Source organism: Syngnathus typhle, linkage group LG6 (assembly GCF_033458585.1).
Source record: "Syngnathus typhle isolate RoL2023-S1 ecotype Sweden linkage group LG6, RoL_Styp_1.0, whole genome shotgun sequence".
Classification (NCBI taxonomy): domain Eukaryota; kingdom Metazoa; phylum Chordata; class Actinopteri; order Syngnathiformes; family Syngnathidae; genus Syngnathus; species Syngnathus typhle.
In genome coordinates, this window is record NC_083743.1 from 7,157,346 (window position 1) to 7,176,986 (window position 19,641).

Sequence of the window (19,641 nt, forward strand, 5' to 3'; positions counted from 1 at the left end):
AGAACGTGATTTATAGTCTGGAAAATACGGTAATTCTATCAATTTAACCGAAGCACTGTTATTTGTTCCTAACGCCGTTTAATCATAAAACCAGCACACCAAAGAGCAATCTGCGTAAAACACTGCAAAACTGATAAAAGGCTCATTCATACGAGTACTCGGATACATCAAGTTCCCCACAGGGCTGGCTCTTTGTGTCAGCGCAATTATGCCTTGACTTACAAAACAAATCGAACAAATTCCAATAACAATCCCTTAAACTCTTTGGCAAGTTAGCTTGAAGCTAGCAATTTTCCCACATTAGTGCGACTCAATGCGTTTTTTTTTTGTATTGTCAAAATTTGGCACTTCTTTCCCAGCGGCAATCAAATGCTGGCACCGAGTGCTAAAAAGCAAACGTAAATACTTCTCGCCGTGTAATTGTATTCATGATGGAATCGCACAGGGAAATCTTTACAAGCCAACCTTGACTAAGAGCGAGTGCTCACATCGTGTATTTAAATCTGATGCCTAAAAACCACTGACCCCGCAAGCGATGTTCAAGTTGTTGATCTAATCTTGAAGAATCTTTTCACCGATGTACAATACTGTGACTCAGAAGGTCAGACTGCCCCGGAGGTCAGTCCATGACTTCGGGGAAGTAATGCTCATGTGTTACCAACACTTTAATCTGCTGCTCGCTCTTGTTCATGGTCAAAAACTGAAATTAGAACAAGCTGGAATTTTTTCCTTGGGGAAATCGAAGAATACCCCAGTGGTCTGACACGAGGGGGTCCAAACATATTTCAGGGGGGCCAGTGCCCCTGGGGTTCCCCCTTTTAGCTCCACCACTGGTATATGCTCGAAAGCCATCTCTTTGTATATCCTGTATACCAAAATATGTCATTTGTGAGTGGCCATGCTGGGTTCTTATTAGACATAACTGACAAATCAAACTGTGTAAATTAAATTGAAATATTTAGGACAAACTTTGACTATGAATATGTAATGTGTGAGTGTCCATGCTGTGTTCTTGTTACTGATACAACAAATCAAAGCGGGAGCGACAGCGTGCAAGCTCAAGTGACCTCGGCTGTAGAGCGCTCTTTTGCAATCAGGCAGACATTGGAACTGTGATTCAATGAAAAGATCAGCTTTAATAATACAAACAAATGCTGATGTAAACACCGTACAATGAATTTGATTTAAAAAAAATTAATCAAGCTAGCCAGATTGACTAATATCTAGATTTAGAAATGCTGCAAAACGTGCAAACTTGGTGTTCCCCGTGTCACAAAGTAAACTCTTGCAGAGAAAACAACAAAAAGGAATTCAGAGACCTTTGGCGCTCACAAGTCAGGAAGCAGAGGTCACTTTACCCGAACTTGAAGATGAACAACTACATGGGCAATTGAAAAGTCTACCGACTACCCAGCGCTGACCGTAAAAAATGGAAAACAAAAACACTATTATCTCGAAGCCAAAGCGGAGATATTTGAAGCACAGACATGTCACCGGGTCAGCTTTCGTTGTGGATAAAGGAGAAATAACAGTTCGTGAGTCCGGGTGCAATCTGGAGCACGTGTCGACGGAGCCAGGCTCAAGAGAGAATTACTACATCATCATCATCATCAGCAGACGGGATCGAAGCTTCTATTGCTTTAATAATAGCTTTTAGAACCGCAAATAATCACAAAGATGAAAGGCCGTAGCTCTTCTGAAGTCTATTTAAGCAACGGCAACGTAACAGTGTCTTACTCGGTTTGTTGTTTCACGATTAGAAGCGACCGCGAAGGAGATTGCATATTTGAACCCGTTTAACCTATGGACATATTTCAAGTGGAATACAAATTAATATGGTAATTTTAATTATTAAAATATTCTGTTAGAAGCTGACAGGAAATCAGAACCGGTTTTTGTATTGTACAACATATTATACGATTATGTGGATGAATAATTCATAATAGTCATCTTCTGTCGGACGGTTGTCTTAGTCAATTTGTTTATCCAGACAACATGTTTGAAAGAAGCTATTTTCAATCATAAATAATAATAATAATAATAATAATAATAATAAAAAGGAGAGGAGGAAATAATAAATAAATCAGCAAGTAGAAATAAATAGAACAGGAATTTAGAAAATATAATATGACTGTAATAAAATAAAACTATCGTACTGATAGATCAAATCAAATTTAGAAAGATCCCTCAAAATCAATTAAAAAAATCCTTGAAATAAAAACAAATAAAAAAATTTGATTTGATGGCGTGTCCTATTTGATAACTGAACACACCATAAGTGGTGATACTAAAAGGGATGTTGACCTTTATCTAACATGATTTCTTCTCTCTTAACCTTTCAACTCAATTCAATTTACGATATTGATCGCAAGCCAGTCTGCATCTTTCGTGCCTTCGTGTCGTTTTGGCACTTGACATTACCTTCGGGATATGGTCAGCGTTTTCCTTCACTTCTTTATTGTAAGACTTTATAGTGTTGGTGTCTCATGTTAACCGGCGGGGATCGTGCCGCCGCCTGCTGCCCCATCAAGTGGTGCCAACCTCGCCATCCGTCTCCCGCAAATGATTAATTACCATGTAGTGTGTGTGCACTGTGATCTCAGGGCCCGCCTGAGGGAAGCTGTGAGACGGGAGGACAGTAGTGGATGTACTCAAAGTGAGACAATGAAAGTGATTTAAATTTAGTAACACAGGCAGCGACGCCGTGGAAGAAAAAAAAAAAAAAAGGAGTCCAGCAAAGATGCTGTTGATGACAGTCAGGGGAGTGATGTCGGGATATCGTATAACTGGCAGCTTATGTGGTCAGATGATGAGACGGGAGTATTACTAGCCAGTCAGGTATACCTAATTTGCTATTCGAAAAAGTCAAAAGAGGGAGGACGTTATTAAAAAAAAAAAATGACTGGTTCAATTTCAAAAAAGAGATAAAAGCCATTCGCAGAGTGGATACAAAATGAATCACGGACACTTCATCGACCGCCCGAGTGTTTTGAGGTGTGATGTACTTGGCTCAGCAAAACCCGGGGGGGAGGCAGCTTTTATACATCTGCCATGTTATTATGCACACTAAAGGTCAGAGATGGACTTCAAAGTGGTTGTAAAACACTAAGCAGAAAGAAAAGTGCCCATGCTCCGATACAATCTGCTATCTCCTGATAGTGCAGAAATATCACGCAGCAATTGGTTTTCAATCATTTTCGCATATGGCTTTGTGAAGCTCAGTAATGATGAATAGCACTATAAGACTTTTTAAAAACAGCACAGAATTATATGGACTCGTATACAATGGTGTGGTCTCTTTATAAACTGAATAGCATGCTTTAGTTGACCTCGTCATTTTCCTCTTTTGTGACTCTCTTTCACAGCAAAAAGCAAAAATGTAATCATTGGATGATTAAATCAATTTGTCTTTGTATCAGCTAACGCGGTTTAATGCAGGGATGTCAAACAAATTTTTCTCACAGGCCACATTGTAGTCATAGTTTCCTTCGGAGTGCCATCATGACTGTCAAGGTCTTCTATATACATACAGCATAGGCTGAATAACAAAATGATGAATAAAGAGTTTTGAAATCAGAGACGAGTAAAAACTGTTCAAATGGTTTAAAAAGACAAATGGTAATAAAAAGTTGCTTGCAATATCTATATTTCAAAAGTGAAAACAATTTGTCATTTTGGTAAATATTCAATGCAAAATTTGTCTTTGGGGGCTATATAAAATGATATGGCAGGTTGTATCTGGGCCCCCGTGCCTTGGGTTTAACACCTATGGTTTAATGCAACATTGTATTAGCAGGCTGCTTGCTAGCGTACTTCAAAGGTATTGTTGATAATAACAGAAAAAGAAATTCCAGCGATATTGCACAGGCTGATTCAAATAAAACGATTATTATACGCTGGAAAGGTGACCTTAGTGGTGTAGTTAATTCTTTCAACATGGTGCGCACTGACATATCAAACAATGCTGACATTCAACTTTCTTGCTTTTCATTTACTTTCCAATAACAAACAAATCCATCCTCACCCACATGCCACTCCAAGAAATATTATCAACAGAAAAACTCTATATTACGTCTCGCAGCACAGACAGATGTGTGATTGAAAGGATGCCGTCACTTTTAAGGCCAAATGGTTCTTTTGGAAGTGCTCGTTTCTGCACTTGAATACCCCAAAAGTAAACATTGACACATTAATCATGCAGCTCCACCTGTATTATTGCATTTGCCATGTGGCTGCATTGCGCCTGCTATCTTTAAGACAAAAACAGTACCCCATCCTTCTTCCAAAAAGTTAATTACCCGTTTGCCATTTTTCATACTCACGCGCTACATTTTGCTGTTGTCTTTTCTAAACACTGTCTTAGGCAGCAAAGTTTTCCTCTTTGAGAGTTCAGAGGCTATGGCCGCTTTGGTCGCATGTTATTATTAGCACTGCCTTAAAACTATAATGATCGATCCGAGATTTAAAGCATGGGAAAATATTGCAGGCAAGGAAATTGTGAGCTTATCTGTGCCGTGTGACAGTAAGAGTCACACTGTTTAATAACTTTCAGTTGGCAAATACGGGAGATATTAATGAGTTTACCAGTAAATGTTCAAAGGCATTCCGCATCTAAAGAAGACCATGGGCGAAAGTCTTAGGGACAGACCTATGAAGAAATTAATCAGTCCATTAAACGATGCTCTAGTTCATTTTCAATCTTCACTCTTCATTTTACATCTTTGATAGCTCTGTAATATTGAATTTGGCAAAGGTCTCTAAATGATAATCAATGTTATGATAAATGATAAACGTTTTCTCAGATGTCTTTCCAAACCAACTTCAGTTCTGTTATTCTTGTTATAAATTTGCAAACCTAATCACAGTTGGATGTATAACATTTAACAATTGAGGACTCCTCTTGAGTCATCACACGTGGACCAACCTTGAATTCAACGAGACTTGGACAACCTTCACTTGAAGCCTGCTCGCTTCCGGGATCTCAAGGAGGGACATTCTCGCCTCCAGTGACCGAGGAAGGTCCACGGTAGATGTGTCCTTTACCAAAATAGCAACAGACAATTACATTAGTCCAACAGACAGTGATGCAGTCAATCATATTAGCGCCATACAGAGCGTGGCTGTACAGAGTGGGCTGGATGTTGAGAAGCCATCCAATTCACACATTAGTTACCCTCAGAAACGGCTCAGGTGCTGCTGTCAAATTTAGCACATAATCACAAGAGACTCAATTAACAATCATTCAAATTCAACACCTTAGCTGAAATAAGTCAAGTTAATCCCCTCACAGAGCAAACTAATCAAAACTAGTTGATCATTCATATAGGTTTTAATATAATGGAGTTTCATTTGCGGCTTGTTGTTAAGCCACAACAGTTCAGTGAGGGCGTCTGGGATTGAGATTCTTTCATCACCAACAGAAAGTAAACACGCTGAACAATATTGATATTTGGATGTTAGGACTGTCTTATTTATTGTAAATAAAAAATCTATTTATAAAAAAATGGAAATTAACGCTGGGCCTCATTCTGTATTTTTTTTCCTCAAATTGTACTCAAGAAAGTCAAAGACTTCACGTACAGAATATGAAGCACTTTCTTTTAGTGAAGTCATTTCCTTGAACAATACTGTGGTCCTATTAGCATAGATAAACGCTGCGTGTTACCCTTGGACTCAAAACTGCCGGGTCATGAGCAAAAACAGAAACTAAGGGGGGGAAACTCGATGAGAGAAATTCAAATGTGTTAACACAAGGTTAAAGCTCATGGAAGTAAAAAAAAATATATACTTCAGTATTTGTGAATGAATATACTGTATTTATCTATTAATTAGTCATGTCTGCATTTGACTTAGACGGGTAAAGAGACAAAGGAGAATTGAAGGCATGCCAATGCTTTGGAAAATGCTGCATATAACCAGTTTATCAATTTAAGTCCTTTACAATTAAAAATTGGATTATAAAAAGAATCAATTTTTTGTATAAGCTAATGTGAATATGTTGATCACCTCTGTCGTCAAATGTGCACGGGTTCTCAGTGAGACATGAATTTCTTGAAATATGTTTTCCAAGAATTTCAACGTGGACAGACAGAGCATATCTTAGTTCAAAATCACTTTTAAGAACTGTTTCAAGGAAAACATCTTTTGTACGTTCAAACATTTTGCAATTTTACCAGTCACTTCAGCTCTCGCTTTGGACCTTTCATCTCATTAACATGAATAAAAAAAAAAAAAACTGGATTGAATAAGCAAAGTTAGTTTTGCGCGCTTCAGGGCCACAATTGTCACCTTGAGACAATTATTGGTGCGACAAAGGCATACCGCCGTGTTATTAATTATTATTTTGGGGCCAGAAGAATTTTCAAAGTAACTTGTGCAAGCAGCCGATAGCGATAGAAACAAAGAAGTCAGGGACAGATGCCATCTTTGCAATTATGAAAACAAGAGACGGATCAGATGATAGCTTGCGCGTCCCTCGGGGTGGCTTTCTAAGTCGCATGCCCTTTTTATCCCTTTGCATCTGGAACGTTATTAAACATTAAGACAAAAACTTGTGATTAACCTTTTTAATCTTCTGTACTGAAATCCCAGATGACTTGTTCACACATGACATTGACTTGCATGTGTGGCATTCATACAAAAATCGCCTCAGAAATCTTCAAAGGGAACAGATGAGCCACTTGTTACTCACTCTGCTTTTCCCATGCTTCCAAAAATACCTTTTGTGCCTGATTCCCACATTGCATCTGTTGCGGTTGTCTCTCATGCCTGCAGTTTGGTTATGAAACAAAGATTCTCTTCTTTGATTCTGTATGTTGTTTTCTGTGTATTCGCCTCAATGCAAACCATCGACTAAATCAATTATTCAGTTTGCTCTTGGTGATCCAGTCAAGAGGCTCCCTGTGTATTGTACACAAATAGTATTAGGGGGCAATTTCTCAGAGGCTTTCCAGCTTTTTGAGTTTTTCCACATATAGTGGTGCTTTGAGATACAATACAATAAATAATTCAATAATAAAATTAAAATAAATAATTTAACATTGAAATTATAGAATGCCAGTCATTTCTTGCGGACTCAATTTTTTTTGCCCACATTTTTGCTCAATCTCAGCTCCTCAGTATTGCAATATTCCATCCAGAGGATAAAGAATATAGACCTGGGAGTACATTCGACCACCACTTATTCACCGGTCGGCAGAGAATTCGCAGATTCATGTTTTTTTTTCCCCAACGTATTTTAATCCGTAGGCTCAGTTGTACTTCAAGTCTTCATTTTGAATCGTGGTCTGCTGCACTCTCGATTGGTTGCCATTGAGTCCCAGCACAATGAATGAATAGGTGCGTTGAAGTAGGATTGATCCCGTTTCAGCTATTTGATCCTCTAGTTGGTTGTAACGTTTCAGATTTGGTTCTAGAGAGATGCCAGTGCCCTTGAGCTATCCACCAAAGTCGCTGTCTGCCATATGAACGCTATCCATTTGCTTCCAGCATGGTAATGGGGAAAATTAATTTCCTGTGGGGATTAATTATATAATTGTAATCATCAAAACTGATCTCGCCACGTTTAAAGTCATAAAAGTCTTCCCTTGGAGTAACAAAGACCCGCCAAAATACGCACGGATAGAGAGGAGGCATCGTGATAAAAGTCTAGCATTTTTCCTGAAGGCTAATTATCAATTACCATGCAGACTAGTGTGAGAATAAGTCAACTAATGACGGGGAAAGTCTTTGTGTGTGACATTTCAGACTGTAGGATGCATTTCCAACATCCTGCAGAACCACACATGCTGAAATACGGGGTGCGTTGGGGGACTCGCTAATATCGATATCCTTCCTATGCATCGCTTATTGCATTCCTTCATATGTTAATTTGTCTTGAGAAATACACAAAAAGTTGCTATTGTATACTGATTTCATTAAATCGTGCTTAAAGCTCATTCGTGATGAAGTGACCCACATCCAAGTATTCACTATGCTAAGAGTGCGGCAATGGGTGTCTCTTTAGTGGCCACCACACTTGAATTTTTTTGGGGTCTGTTCCGTGATCTCAAAGCCGGCAATAAACAGATGAAGGATTTTAAAGAGGTCAGTTAATAGAGGAGATTAAGGGTTGAGAGCTCGCCCCGGCGTGGTGGAACCTGCAAATGCGTTCGGCCGCCTGACGACTTCCATCGATGAAGATAGACTTCTCGCCCGTAGGTAGCGTATCAACAAGCCGATCACGAGCTCGAGGTTTTCATTGGAACATCAATCCACGAGTCTGTCCCGTATAATCGTGCGAGTTGGTAGAGCGTGAAACCGCGGCCGCCGGTGAATGTTAAATTCATCGATCGCAACACCTGCATACAGAGGTGGATTTGGACGTTCCAATGCGAACCGTTGAAAACGGAGTGACTGCCTTGGGCGAGTGTAACTTTGGTAAGGTTGAACCTCTAAGGTCAAGTACAATTTGCTTTGTGATGCCAGTTTTCTTTCATTTTGGTCCCCCCCCCAAAGAAATAACGGCAAACTTTGTCTCCAGAAAAACACTGAATACGATAATCGAATAATTCTTGGTAGCTATCCAAGACATCTTGTACAAATATGTTACGAGCCTTTCAACCTGTTTTGCTGAATACATGTAACACTTATCACACCGGCTAAACCACTTTTACAGTTATGTCATCAGTTAGTCTTCTCGTGTCTTCTTTGGACATCTCTGAATATAAATCATCCCGCATGCAAATTGCTCACCGAGCACAGGGCAGCAATGCGAATCCAATTGAAGACAGAGACAATGAGTCCCATTAGACAAGAATTATTCATTGTCAACCTCACTTTCAAACAAGACTCACAAAGTCAGAAAGGATAACAGTGTCAATGACTGTAGAAATCAAACCTGTCACCCCCCCACGAGACACAATCTGTCTGCCGAAAATCACAATAAATTACTTTTATAACAACGTGGAAAGAACTACTGGGGTTGCTCATAATTGCAAATGTCATAAGCAGTGCTTTGTGCTCACAGTCGGAGCCACATGAAATCTAAATGTACTCTGGATGACAAAACCCACGGGAGATGGCCCAAATATTTACGTGTTTCAAAATGTCCAATTGAAACTCGCTGTATACAGGCACACTATTTCTTCTCTGTGTGTCACCGTGTTACTATAATTGTGCATGCTTGAATTTGTCTCAGGCGACAAAACACTTCATGTCCCCTGGAAATTCTGCACAAAAGAGAACTGTGGTGATAATCCCTGTTAAACCCAACAGAAGGTGGAAATAGAAACATACGTAGGTGGCAAAGAACAACTCAGTTGATAGTTTTTAAGAAGACCGACTGATCCAGATCTCATAAAGCACAAAGTTGAAATCATCCGTTCGTCCCTCCAAAGATAGAGACAGACAGACATTGTGGCGAAACACCACTGAAAAAGAAAAAACAAAAATATATGTAGAAAAGCAGCATTGAGAGGAAGCCAAGGAAAACTAAGCTCTAATTGAAACAGGAAGAAAAGGAGAGATTTAAATATTTCAATACAGCAAAAATATTAATCATTTAACGTTGAGTTTTAATTTATAGCTGGTGTTTCAGGGAATTTTTTTTGCAAACAAAAATCTTATAAAAACTGTCACATGATCCCCCTCAACATTACTGCCTGCTCATATATAGATCCAACCCCGTGAGAAAACAAGGTAATGCGAGACGTTGGGTAACGCGAGACATCTCCGGTATCGAGCCAACCGAACATAATTGTGGTCGCGTGATTTGCCAACTGTGCTGTAAACATTTTGGGGCTATAGAACATCTTATCTAGTACGCGCCACCAAAAGCCTGGGGCTGGCCCCAACCGTGCCAACTTGAGTCTTCCAGAAAACAATACATAACATGTTGTCATGTGAAATAAATGTGTAAATTACATATGTTCCCTGTCGGTCATAATCAAAAACAAGGGAAACCAGTTTGACAAGTGTTTGGTAAGAGAACAACCTGGCACATGTTTCCAGGACTCCCAGTCAACACTTTAGTTTCATCGACAAAGAAATGCTTTGCACTTCTTTGACATTGAATAGACTCCAGGAAATGATTCATCTTCATTGTTGCCTCCATTAGTATTCAGATGTGTGCCCAGAAAATCCACAGCATACAATTTATCTCAGAGAGACATTGGCACTCTGAGCAAGAGTTTTGTTTAAATTCCAATGAAACACTTAAGGGGGTATGCCAAGAGAAGTATCTTGAACTGATTTAATTGTTGTTTAGAATATTTTTCTTTCCTCAGATATCTGGGAATGGTGGACCCATGTGCAGGCATGCAATGAAGCAAGGAATGGCTTCAATCAAAATAATTTGAATTGATGGGAAAAAAAATGGTCATGGCAAAACTAAAAAAAAAAAGAGATCAAAATCAGAGACATCACTGTGCAATAACATCCTGCTCTCGTTATGTTGTTAGTTACCTGAATGTTGTGAGTCACTTAATTGTTGTGCAGAGGCTGAGATCAACTGGAGTCAAATTCCCTGTTTGGCATGCACAAACTTGGTCAATAAAGCTGATTCTGATAATACCACAGAGCACATAGGGCAAGGGAGAAATGACAATGTCTCAACAAAGAGCTAACAGAAAGGAGGGAACTAAATACCAACAAACCGACAAGGCAATGGGGAATACCTGGACGAGACAAGAAGGAAGGAACTGATTGGAAGACACAAGGGGTGGGGCTAACAAGAAATGATCTAATGATGAATACAAAGACAGAGAACAAAGACAGAGAAACCAAGGAAATCACAATACTGCCAAAAGGGACAAGAAAACCAAAACAAAGTCCAAATTAAAAGCAAACAAACATTATGTGCCATTAAAATTTAGACCGACTTAGGTTTTTAACTCTAATTGGGGGTTTAACTCAGCATTTTAAAGGTGTATTATCCATCCATTTTCTGTACCGCTTAGACCCCACTGGGGTCGCGGGCGTGCTGGAGCCTATCCCAGCCGTCATCGGGCGGTAGGCGGGGGACACCCTGAACCGGTTGCCAGCCAGTCGCAGGGCACACAGAGACAAACAACCATTTGCACTCGCACTCGCACTCGCACTCACACCTAGGGACAATTTGGAGTGTTCAATCGGCCTACCAAGCATGTTTTTGGGATGTGGGAGGAAACCGGAGTGCCCGGAGAAAACCCACGCGGGCCCGGGGAGAACATGCAAACTCCACACAGGGAGGGCCGGAGGTGGAATCGAACCCGCACCCTCCTAACTGTGAGGCGGACGTGCTACCCAAGTGCGCCACCGAGCCACCTAAAGGTGTATTATTATTTTAAAATCAACAGATAAATTGTAAGTCTAAGTTTTGTGGATAGTGGCCTTACTTAAGAATGGGAAAATTGGGAAGACTTGCATCAAGTTACATTACGGAATGGACCACAAACGTAATAAATCATTTCCTTTAAATGTCCCTTGTTCTGTTCCCACGTTGTCAAGGAAACAACAGTTAATGGTTAACTGTTCGGTTAACTGTTAACCTAACAGTGTACACTACTCACTTGTTAGCCTTCGGAGTTGTTCAGAGATGAGTGGGGAAAAAAAATCTATGATACGCTGTCAGCAGCCATGTACGGTATTAGGTACTTAGACCTTCAGTGGGGACTTAATCCACTGCCTGATACCACCACGTTCGCACCACAATTTTAGAAACCATCAATGCTATACAAATTTGCAATATAACAGCAGTTCAGAATCAACCTGAATCCAATACCATGTCCAGAAGATCCTTCTGTAATGTTTATCTTCACTGCAATGAAAAATATTGTTTGTGAGTTTGACAGAATTGTAAAAAATAAATCAATAAATAAAAGCAAACACATCAAGAGTTGTGCCAAAGTGTCCCAGTATCCCACTTTTGAATACCATTGTGTAAATATGTGCTGACATGTGAGAGAACTGAAAAGTGTATCTGCAGTCTCAGTCCAAAACCGGTTTTGTAACATTCACTGCAAACTCGCAAACCGGTTTTCAAGACAAGGTTGACTCGATCCGCATTTCATACACGCACTTGATTTTGGATCCACGCGATGCATTTTGCACACATCCGTGGGCGACGCCGATCGACGGGACAATGAGGAATAACCCTGTTAACGATTGGGATTAGACAGCGAGGGCCTTCACGGAGTTTGCGTAAAGTGGAGGACAACACTCATGGACGCTTTGGACGCGGCTCCTGGACCCTTCAGGAGCTTTGAAAAGAACGACTTTGAGACGGACTGGACTAAAGTTGGAGAAGGCAAATTTGGACAAGTCTATCAAGTCAAGATCAAGCTGTGGCGGGAGGTTTGCGCCCTTAAAGTCTTTGACACAACCGTGGGTACAAATAACCATTGCAGGTGGGTAGCTACAAGAGACTTCATACTATTTATTTATATTCTTTACTGTATTGTACCACTATGCCTTCTTTTTCCAGAAAACCGAGGGAGGATGCGTCCAACATAGCAAAAGTTAAATTCAAGTACCTGGTGTCGGTCTATGGTTTCTGCATCGATGTGCCTGCCATTGTAATGGAGTACATGAGTAATGGATCCTTGACTACCCTCCTGAATAGTCACAATCTGATGTGGCCCAAGAAGTTCCAAATCATTCACGAGGCTTCCATGGGCATGAACTTCCTCCACAGCCTGCAACCCCCATTACTCCATCTCAACCTGAAACCATCCAATATACTAATAGATGACCATCTTCATGTCAAGGTCAGTATCTCGGTACGATTTATCTGAAAGTGGACTGAATTGGTTTGATTCTGTCGGAATACGATTGGACTCGATATGGTACGGTAGGGTATGATGCAATCGGTTTCTCGTTGTCATTTTACAGAATGAATACATTGGTCAAGAATACTGTAGGTGTTTTCTTCAAAGATCTTTTCCCCCAAAAAGTTTGTCGTGCATCCTAATTTATTTAATTCGGAACGATATGATTCGTTTTGATTCCATGCACCCATCTTTTGAATCAAAAACGGTTTTCTGATTCAGATCATTTTGATGTTTTTTTTTTAGATTTCAGACTTTGGTCTTATCCATTGTGAAGAAGAAACAGACAAGAAGTTGTTTATGGAGCATTTGATTGCAAGAGGGAATCTCAGCTACATTCCTCCTGAGATTTTCACTCAGTCCTGTGAACCTCCTGGACTTTCCTTCGATGCGTACAGGTGACTTTTAAATCACACGGGAAATTCTCCAACATTGTACAGCACTCCCCTTTGTTGCAGACTACAAGTAATTTCATATTTCAATGTGATGTAGCCTAATTGACCTCATGTGGGATTCGGGTTGTACTACATGCAAATCAAATAAAAATGGTCATTTAAAACTCCATTTTCTCTCACTCCTTTCATCGACAGCTTTGGAATAGTGATCTGGGAGATTCTGACACAACAAAAGCCATACACAGGTAGGAATAAATTCAGCTCATACGCTGTGTAAAAGAAATAAACAAACGATAGGGACAAGCAAACAAAACAAGAATAATAAGTAGACCTTACTTTTGCGTTATTGGCTTCATAGAATTTAACAACAAAAAACAAACCATTCGATCAGTGCCTCTGCTTTTACGATGCATTCTATTGCACATGGATTATAAAAGAAAGCAGCATTTCTCATAAATTTCTCACCGTGTAAATTGGATTCTCCGTCAACAAAGGCAACATATACTGTAAATCCCATTTGGAAATGGTCCTGCCTTCAACCATCACACAATTGTATTCTTAAGAACTTTAAGTTAGTATGGACATGCATGACCAATTACTTTTCCACCGTCTTGGCTGACATCTATTTTGTGGCTACAGGGTGCAGCATGACCACCGTGCTCTTAAATGTGTCACATGGCAGGAGACCCTGCGTGGAGATCATGCCTGAGCAGAGGCCACGTGAGTGTGATCAGATGATCAGCATCATGAAGCAGTGCTGGGATCAGGAACAAGAAAAGAGGCCACCGTTTTCAGGTACATAACCTTTTTTTTTCCTGCAATTTTATGCCAGCCTTGAATGGGTACTTTTTAAGCAAGAGAAGGCTTTGCAGTGGAAAAATGATGTTTGCTGCAATCTTTCCAATCTCATTCACAACTCGTGAAAAGGCCAGACAGTCAATTGACACCCGCATAAAAGGTACAGACTAGTCCGTCCACATACAACATTTATATACACTAGCTTATTCATTAACTGTGTATGAAACAGACTTGCCCATATTATTGTACTTGTGGCTAACCCGGCATTTGCTGACTATTGAGCTCTTGCTGTTCTTCGAGAATGTGTGTAGGAGGATTAGGGAAAAGTTTCCAGCTAATTCAGTGGACACTTCTGTAGAAAGTGCACACTCAGCAAAAACTGGTTGAACATTTTTTAAAAAAGACATTTGTGGTACCTGTCCAGAAAAGCAAAAGACATTTTCATATCGTTGAAAAAAAAACCCGATCTTGGTCAAAAAGTAAAAGGTGAAAAGACGTCAATGTTGTTGGAAAGACGTCTTCAAAAAGGCCCATTTATCAACGGCTATTTTTTGGACTAAAATTGGACGGGCTAAACACAACCCATTTATCAACTGTTATTTTGGCACTCAACATCTATTTCCGCACTAAATAAAGTCCAAGACGGACGGAGCGGATTTAGTCCAAAATCCAAACATCTGGTACTGAAGGGATGTTTCAAATTTTCATAATTGTAAAGCCTCATTTTATATCCTTATGGGGTGTTTTATTGAATCTTTAAAAATAAATGTTTCAGTATCCATGCATGGCATTCAAAAATAATTTTTCAGGTTTGTGCAAGCCACCCGTAAAATGTATTTGTACTACCAGCAGTCACTTTCCAAGCTGTGACAAAGACTGAGAAGCGCTAATAACCTGCAATTGGCTCCATCAACGCCGATTTGTCATGTGTTTAATTGCTTTTTTTTAATCTAGGCAAAGTTGTTTTTTTTGTCACTGCGTGTTACGCATGAATGACATGGGGGGCTTTTAAAAGGCGATCAGACGATACATCTCGCACAACTTTGTTCAAACAAGCTCTTACACCTCACAAAATCATGTTTATTCATGAACGGTAGCTAACAACATAGACTCTCGATGTGAGCATTAACTCGCAAGTCATGCGTGAAGGTACACTATAATATTGCGACAACGATGATGAGATTCCTCTGGGATTTTAGAGTCACTAGCAAATGCATAATCAGTTTTAATTAGGCTTATTCAGGCCGATACTTGACTGCTGTTGTTTTCTTGCAGAAACTGTGAGGAAAACAGAGGCCCTAAGTGAAGTCTTGAAGATCCCCGGACCAATCGATTTCCGCCACAGCAGTGAAAATGGACACAGTTTGGAATTTCCCAGCCCCTATGAAGTTAATTCAGTTTGATAAGTGTAAACACAAAAGAGGTCACACTGTCTGGTACAGTGTTTTCAACCTTTATTGAGCAAAGGCGCCTATTCTACGTTAGGAAAATCTTATCTCACAAAAGTGAAACGTCACGAGGTAGCCATATTGGAATGATGGTAATCTGGTTTTGAATTTACTCACAAATTGGTATCCAGTAATTTCTAGAGAATAAGATGCATTTAAAGATTATATGATTGCCAGTCAAAAGCAGATTTTCTTTTGTACTGTTGATCCGCTGGTATTCATGTTCCGAGATTGAAGTTATAAAATCTTATAAAATCAGAATAGTATTACAGGATCTAACCTGATTTAAGAATCCGCATTTGGGTAATTTGAACGATACATTTTTAAGAATCGATCCAATCCTTTAGCCAAAATTTGTTCGGAATAGCTTTGAACAGCTGGGCCTTGGTTATCTTTCAAATATATGTTGGACTTGGTATAATTTTTTCTTTGACACAAAAGCCTCGAAAAAAAAATCTAAAAGTACCTCTATGCATCCAGTAGACGGGAGTTTTTTTGGCCCTTTAGAGCCATCATAGTCGACGCTAATGTTATCCTAATGTAGGACCAAACTGATTTAATGGTTTGTTTTTTTGCGTGAAGTAGAACTTAACGAGTAGCGTCTATGCAAAAAAAAAAATTCTAATCTTTTCTTTTCATTGTCATTTTCCTCTTAGATTCCTTCGCCTCGCTTTCCCAACCTTCCTCCAGGTAAACACAGAAAAGCACATAATGGATCCTCAGCCAGGAATGTTGTTGGTTGACCTTGACCCACAAATTAAATTCCGTGTACCCAACATTCCGCTGCTACAACATTCTTAAAGTTTGTTTCCCTTCCAAAGTTTACATAGTGGGCGACATACTTGACCTGACTTGACTTGAAGAGCATCATACTCGTGTAACCACAACGCCCTTTGCTCTCATTTGACAGAAGAACAATGCGGCAAGGACAACGTGCTCTCGTTCCTCTTTAAGAAGGATTTCCGTAGTTTCCAATCGTCTGTGAAGCGGGAGCACGTGAGCACGCAATTTAGCGGCAAAAAGAGTCTCCTGCACTACACGGTGGCCAGCGGGGATGTCAAGAGCGTGGAACACGTCTTGAGTCTGGGCGCTGAAGTTGATTGTGTCATGCCGAAAGGCTACACACCATTGATTGTAGCTGTCCTCAACAGGTCTGTACTGCATTGGTATACAACATTGGTTAAAGAATAATATTGTTTGGAAAAGGTCAGGCATGTAGCAAGGGGATGGGATGAGCAGTCAGTTTTGTCAGTAAATAACAAAATCTGGAAAAAAAACAAGGTCACTTGTAACCTTTTGACGTAGACGTGCGTTCTCGCAGGTCCAGCCTGTCTCCCTGCGATGCGGAAATACTAACTTGAATTGACGGCAAGGCTGAAAAGCAATTACAGTGAATCTGTAATCGTATCTCACTGTGTCTGATATTTGGGATGGGCGTGATAGCAGTTCATCAACTATGCAGTATGCAGAAGGACTTGTGGTGGTTTTTTTATTTTTATTTTTTTATTTGTTAAGTAATTGTGATTGCTTTGAGGGATTTCCCGGCATTGTCTGGTAGCAGACGGTGTGAAATGTGCAGTCAGGTAGGACAAGGCAAGTTAATTTATGGGTGGGTTGGGAACTTTTATTGGATCCCCAGTAAATTAATTGCGATTAATATTAAGAGCAATTAAATGACATTTGGAAAAATGTGGTCGAGGATCAGATCATCGTCAACTGGACTTCGACTGATCAACATCAGTGATATTTACCCAGTTTGCTTTTGTTTTGCATTGTGAAAGTTAATTAACTCAAAGTCTTAAATATTCATTTCTGCAGGTTTCACGATATCATCTCTCTGCTGCTGGAACATGGCGCCAATCCCACTCAGGGAGATGATGACCAGTGGACGGGCGTCCATTTCGCGGCTCAGAACGGCGACGACAAGGCCGTCCGTCTACTGTTGGACCGCGGGGCGACGGCGAATCCCCGTGAAAAATCCGGCTGGACGCCCCTGCACCTGGCCTGCCAGAACGGCCACGAAACGGTCGTCCGCCTGCTGCTGACGCGGCTTTCCGTCAAGGCGATCGGGGAGCGGGAGGACGTGGAGAACAGGACGCCGCTTCACCTGGCTGCCACTTACGGTCACATCAATATAACCAAACTGCTCCTCTCCCAGGGAGCCGATCTCAACGCTACTGACAGCTCCCTGTCCACTCCTCTTCACTTGTCAGCCAAGGCGGGCCATAACAGAATCGTACGGCAGTTGGTGAAGGACGGCGCTGTGGTTGATAGCGCGGACAAAAGAGGACACACTTCGCTTCACCTGGCAGCTCTCAATGGCCACAAAGGCATATGCAGGCAACTCCTGACCAACGGGGCCAGCCCGGACACCAGAACCCACCAGGGCTGGACCGCCATGCACCTAGCCGTCATAAAGCGGCACGAGGCCACCATGACGGACCTGAAAACTCTGGGTGTTAGCGTCAACGCTCCTGGTGAGAACGATTGGACTCCTCTGCACCTGGCCTGCCACCAGAGCGAGACCGAAATGGTGGCCAAACTCCTTGCCGCCCACGCCGACCCGAATGTGACCGAGAAGAGTGAGCAGTGGACGCCGTTGCACGTCGCCTGCGCCAGTCTCAGCTTCCCCAGCGTCCTGCATTTGATTTCTCATCGTGCAGACGTGAACGCTACGAGCGCAGCGCAAGCTACGCCGTTACACATTGCCGCTCAGCACGGCCACTCGCCCATTGTGAAGGCGCTACTGCTCAACGGCGCCAACAGAACTCAACGAGACTCCTCGGGAGCGACACCTCTCGATGTGGCAAAGAGGCACGGAAAATGTGAAATAGTCCGGTTACTGGAAAATTGACATCCATTTTTCATTTGATCTTTTCATTGACTTAATATACTTTGTTGATATACTTTTATATTTTGAGCAGTCCCCGTATTCGTACTCACAGATTGTTATATATTGTATATGTTTATTTTTTTTATCCTCTGCAAAACACTTGTGCTGTCCTCACTCTGAAGCATCTAGTTTTTCACCAGCTAGACAGCGAGTTAACGACGCTCCAAATAATCAGACTTGGTTTCTTTTAGCTGATTTATTTGTAGAATGGCCTCAAACCATTGCCCTCTTAAGACCGTCGTAAAACTAGGAAAAAATACAAGTAAAATTGTGCGTTAGCTAAACACATACAAGCTACATCGCATTTACGGTGAATAAGTTTGCATTAAACATCACATGTAACCAAAATAAAATATTCTTTCAAAATTCGAATAATACTCACGGACAAATCTTGTCCAAGGCACAACATAAAAGGTTTAAACATCAGCTTTTAACAGATGCACACGAGTCGACATTGCTTGCTGCCATTCGGTATTTGCTCTCAAAAACAACTTCCCACTGCAACCATTAGAGGGAGGTAAAGCGCTACATGTAAACGTGTTTCTACTTAAACTTATTACAAAAGGCAGAATAACACTAATATTTCTTCAAATACATATGGCCTCCACTCAAAACCTTATTTTGTCTTTTATTTATTTTTTTAAACACATTTTTTTCACTTAAACAATATATCATATCAATAGTTAATTAAACATTATAAGCCTCAAAATGATTTAAACATTCAGTTCAATCCAGTCTCTTCAGCATTTGTGCCACTTTGAATCTTTTCACTGAACTTTTCTAATTAAAAGTGCACCGATGGATTGTGACAAGGTAAAAGATAGTACTGCGAGCTTACTCCAATGATTAAGTCCATCCTTGCAGACGGAGCAAAGCACATCTCGGCATACGCGCTACTCATTTACCACAGGGACACCTTATTAAATTAAAATGAAATGCATGAAGTCTGGAGCTGTGTTGACTCACATGTTCCATTTTATTTATTTTTTGAACACTTAAGCAGCCACTAGAGACTCAGACACAACGGCAAAAGATTGTGAGTGAGGCAGTGTCAAATAAATACTTGAAGAGAGAAGACTTTAAGTCTTTCCAAATGTGTTTCCTAATGAACAACTGTTGTGGTGTGCTCAAATGCAAAAATTCATTATGCAATTCTTGGTGTCTATTGCATAAGTACTCTGGGGACAAAAATGCTAACCTCAGTTAAACACTAGTTTACACTGATCTTAGAGCATATTTATTTTATTTATGTTTTGTTAAAAATGTATATTGGCTTTAATTTATTGCTTATATCTTGGTAAAATAAAATACATTTGAACTTT

General features: G+C 40.5%; 1 protein-coding gene across 1 annotated transcript; it reads left to right on the forward strand.

The window, feature by feature from the left end:
* Positions 1-12,003: 12,003 nt before the first annotated feature.
* Positions 12,004-19,641, forward strand: LOC133155632 (ankyrin repeat and protein kinase domain-containing protein 1-like). The gene is made up of 9 exons (XM_061281093.1): positions 12,004-12,365; positions 12,443-12,725; positions 13,032-13,183; positions 13,376-13,425; positions 13,820-13,975; positions 15,254-15,366; positions 16,083-16,116; positions 16,337-16,577; positions 17,245-19,641. The coding sequence occupies exons 1-9, from the start codon at positions 12,181-12,183 to the stop codon at positions 18,278-18,280; spliced, it is 2,250 nt and encodes a 749-aa protein (XP_061137077.1). The 5' UTR covers positions 12,004-12,180; the 3' UTR covers positions 18,281-19,641.

Coding starts and splice junctions, on each gene's coding strand:
- LOC133155632 (XM_061281093.1), top strand. CDS start 12,181: ATGGACGCTTTGGACGCGGCTCCTGGACCCTTCAGGAGCTTTGAAAAG. Junction 13,184..13,375: donor CTTTCCTTCGATGCGTACAG/GTGACTTTTAAA, acceptor TTTCATCGACAG/CTTTGGAATAGTGATCTGGG. Junction 13,426..13,819: donor ACAACAAAAGCCATACACAG/GTAGGAATAAAT, acceptor TTGTGGCTACAG/GGTGCAGCATGACCACCGTG.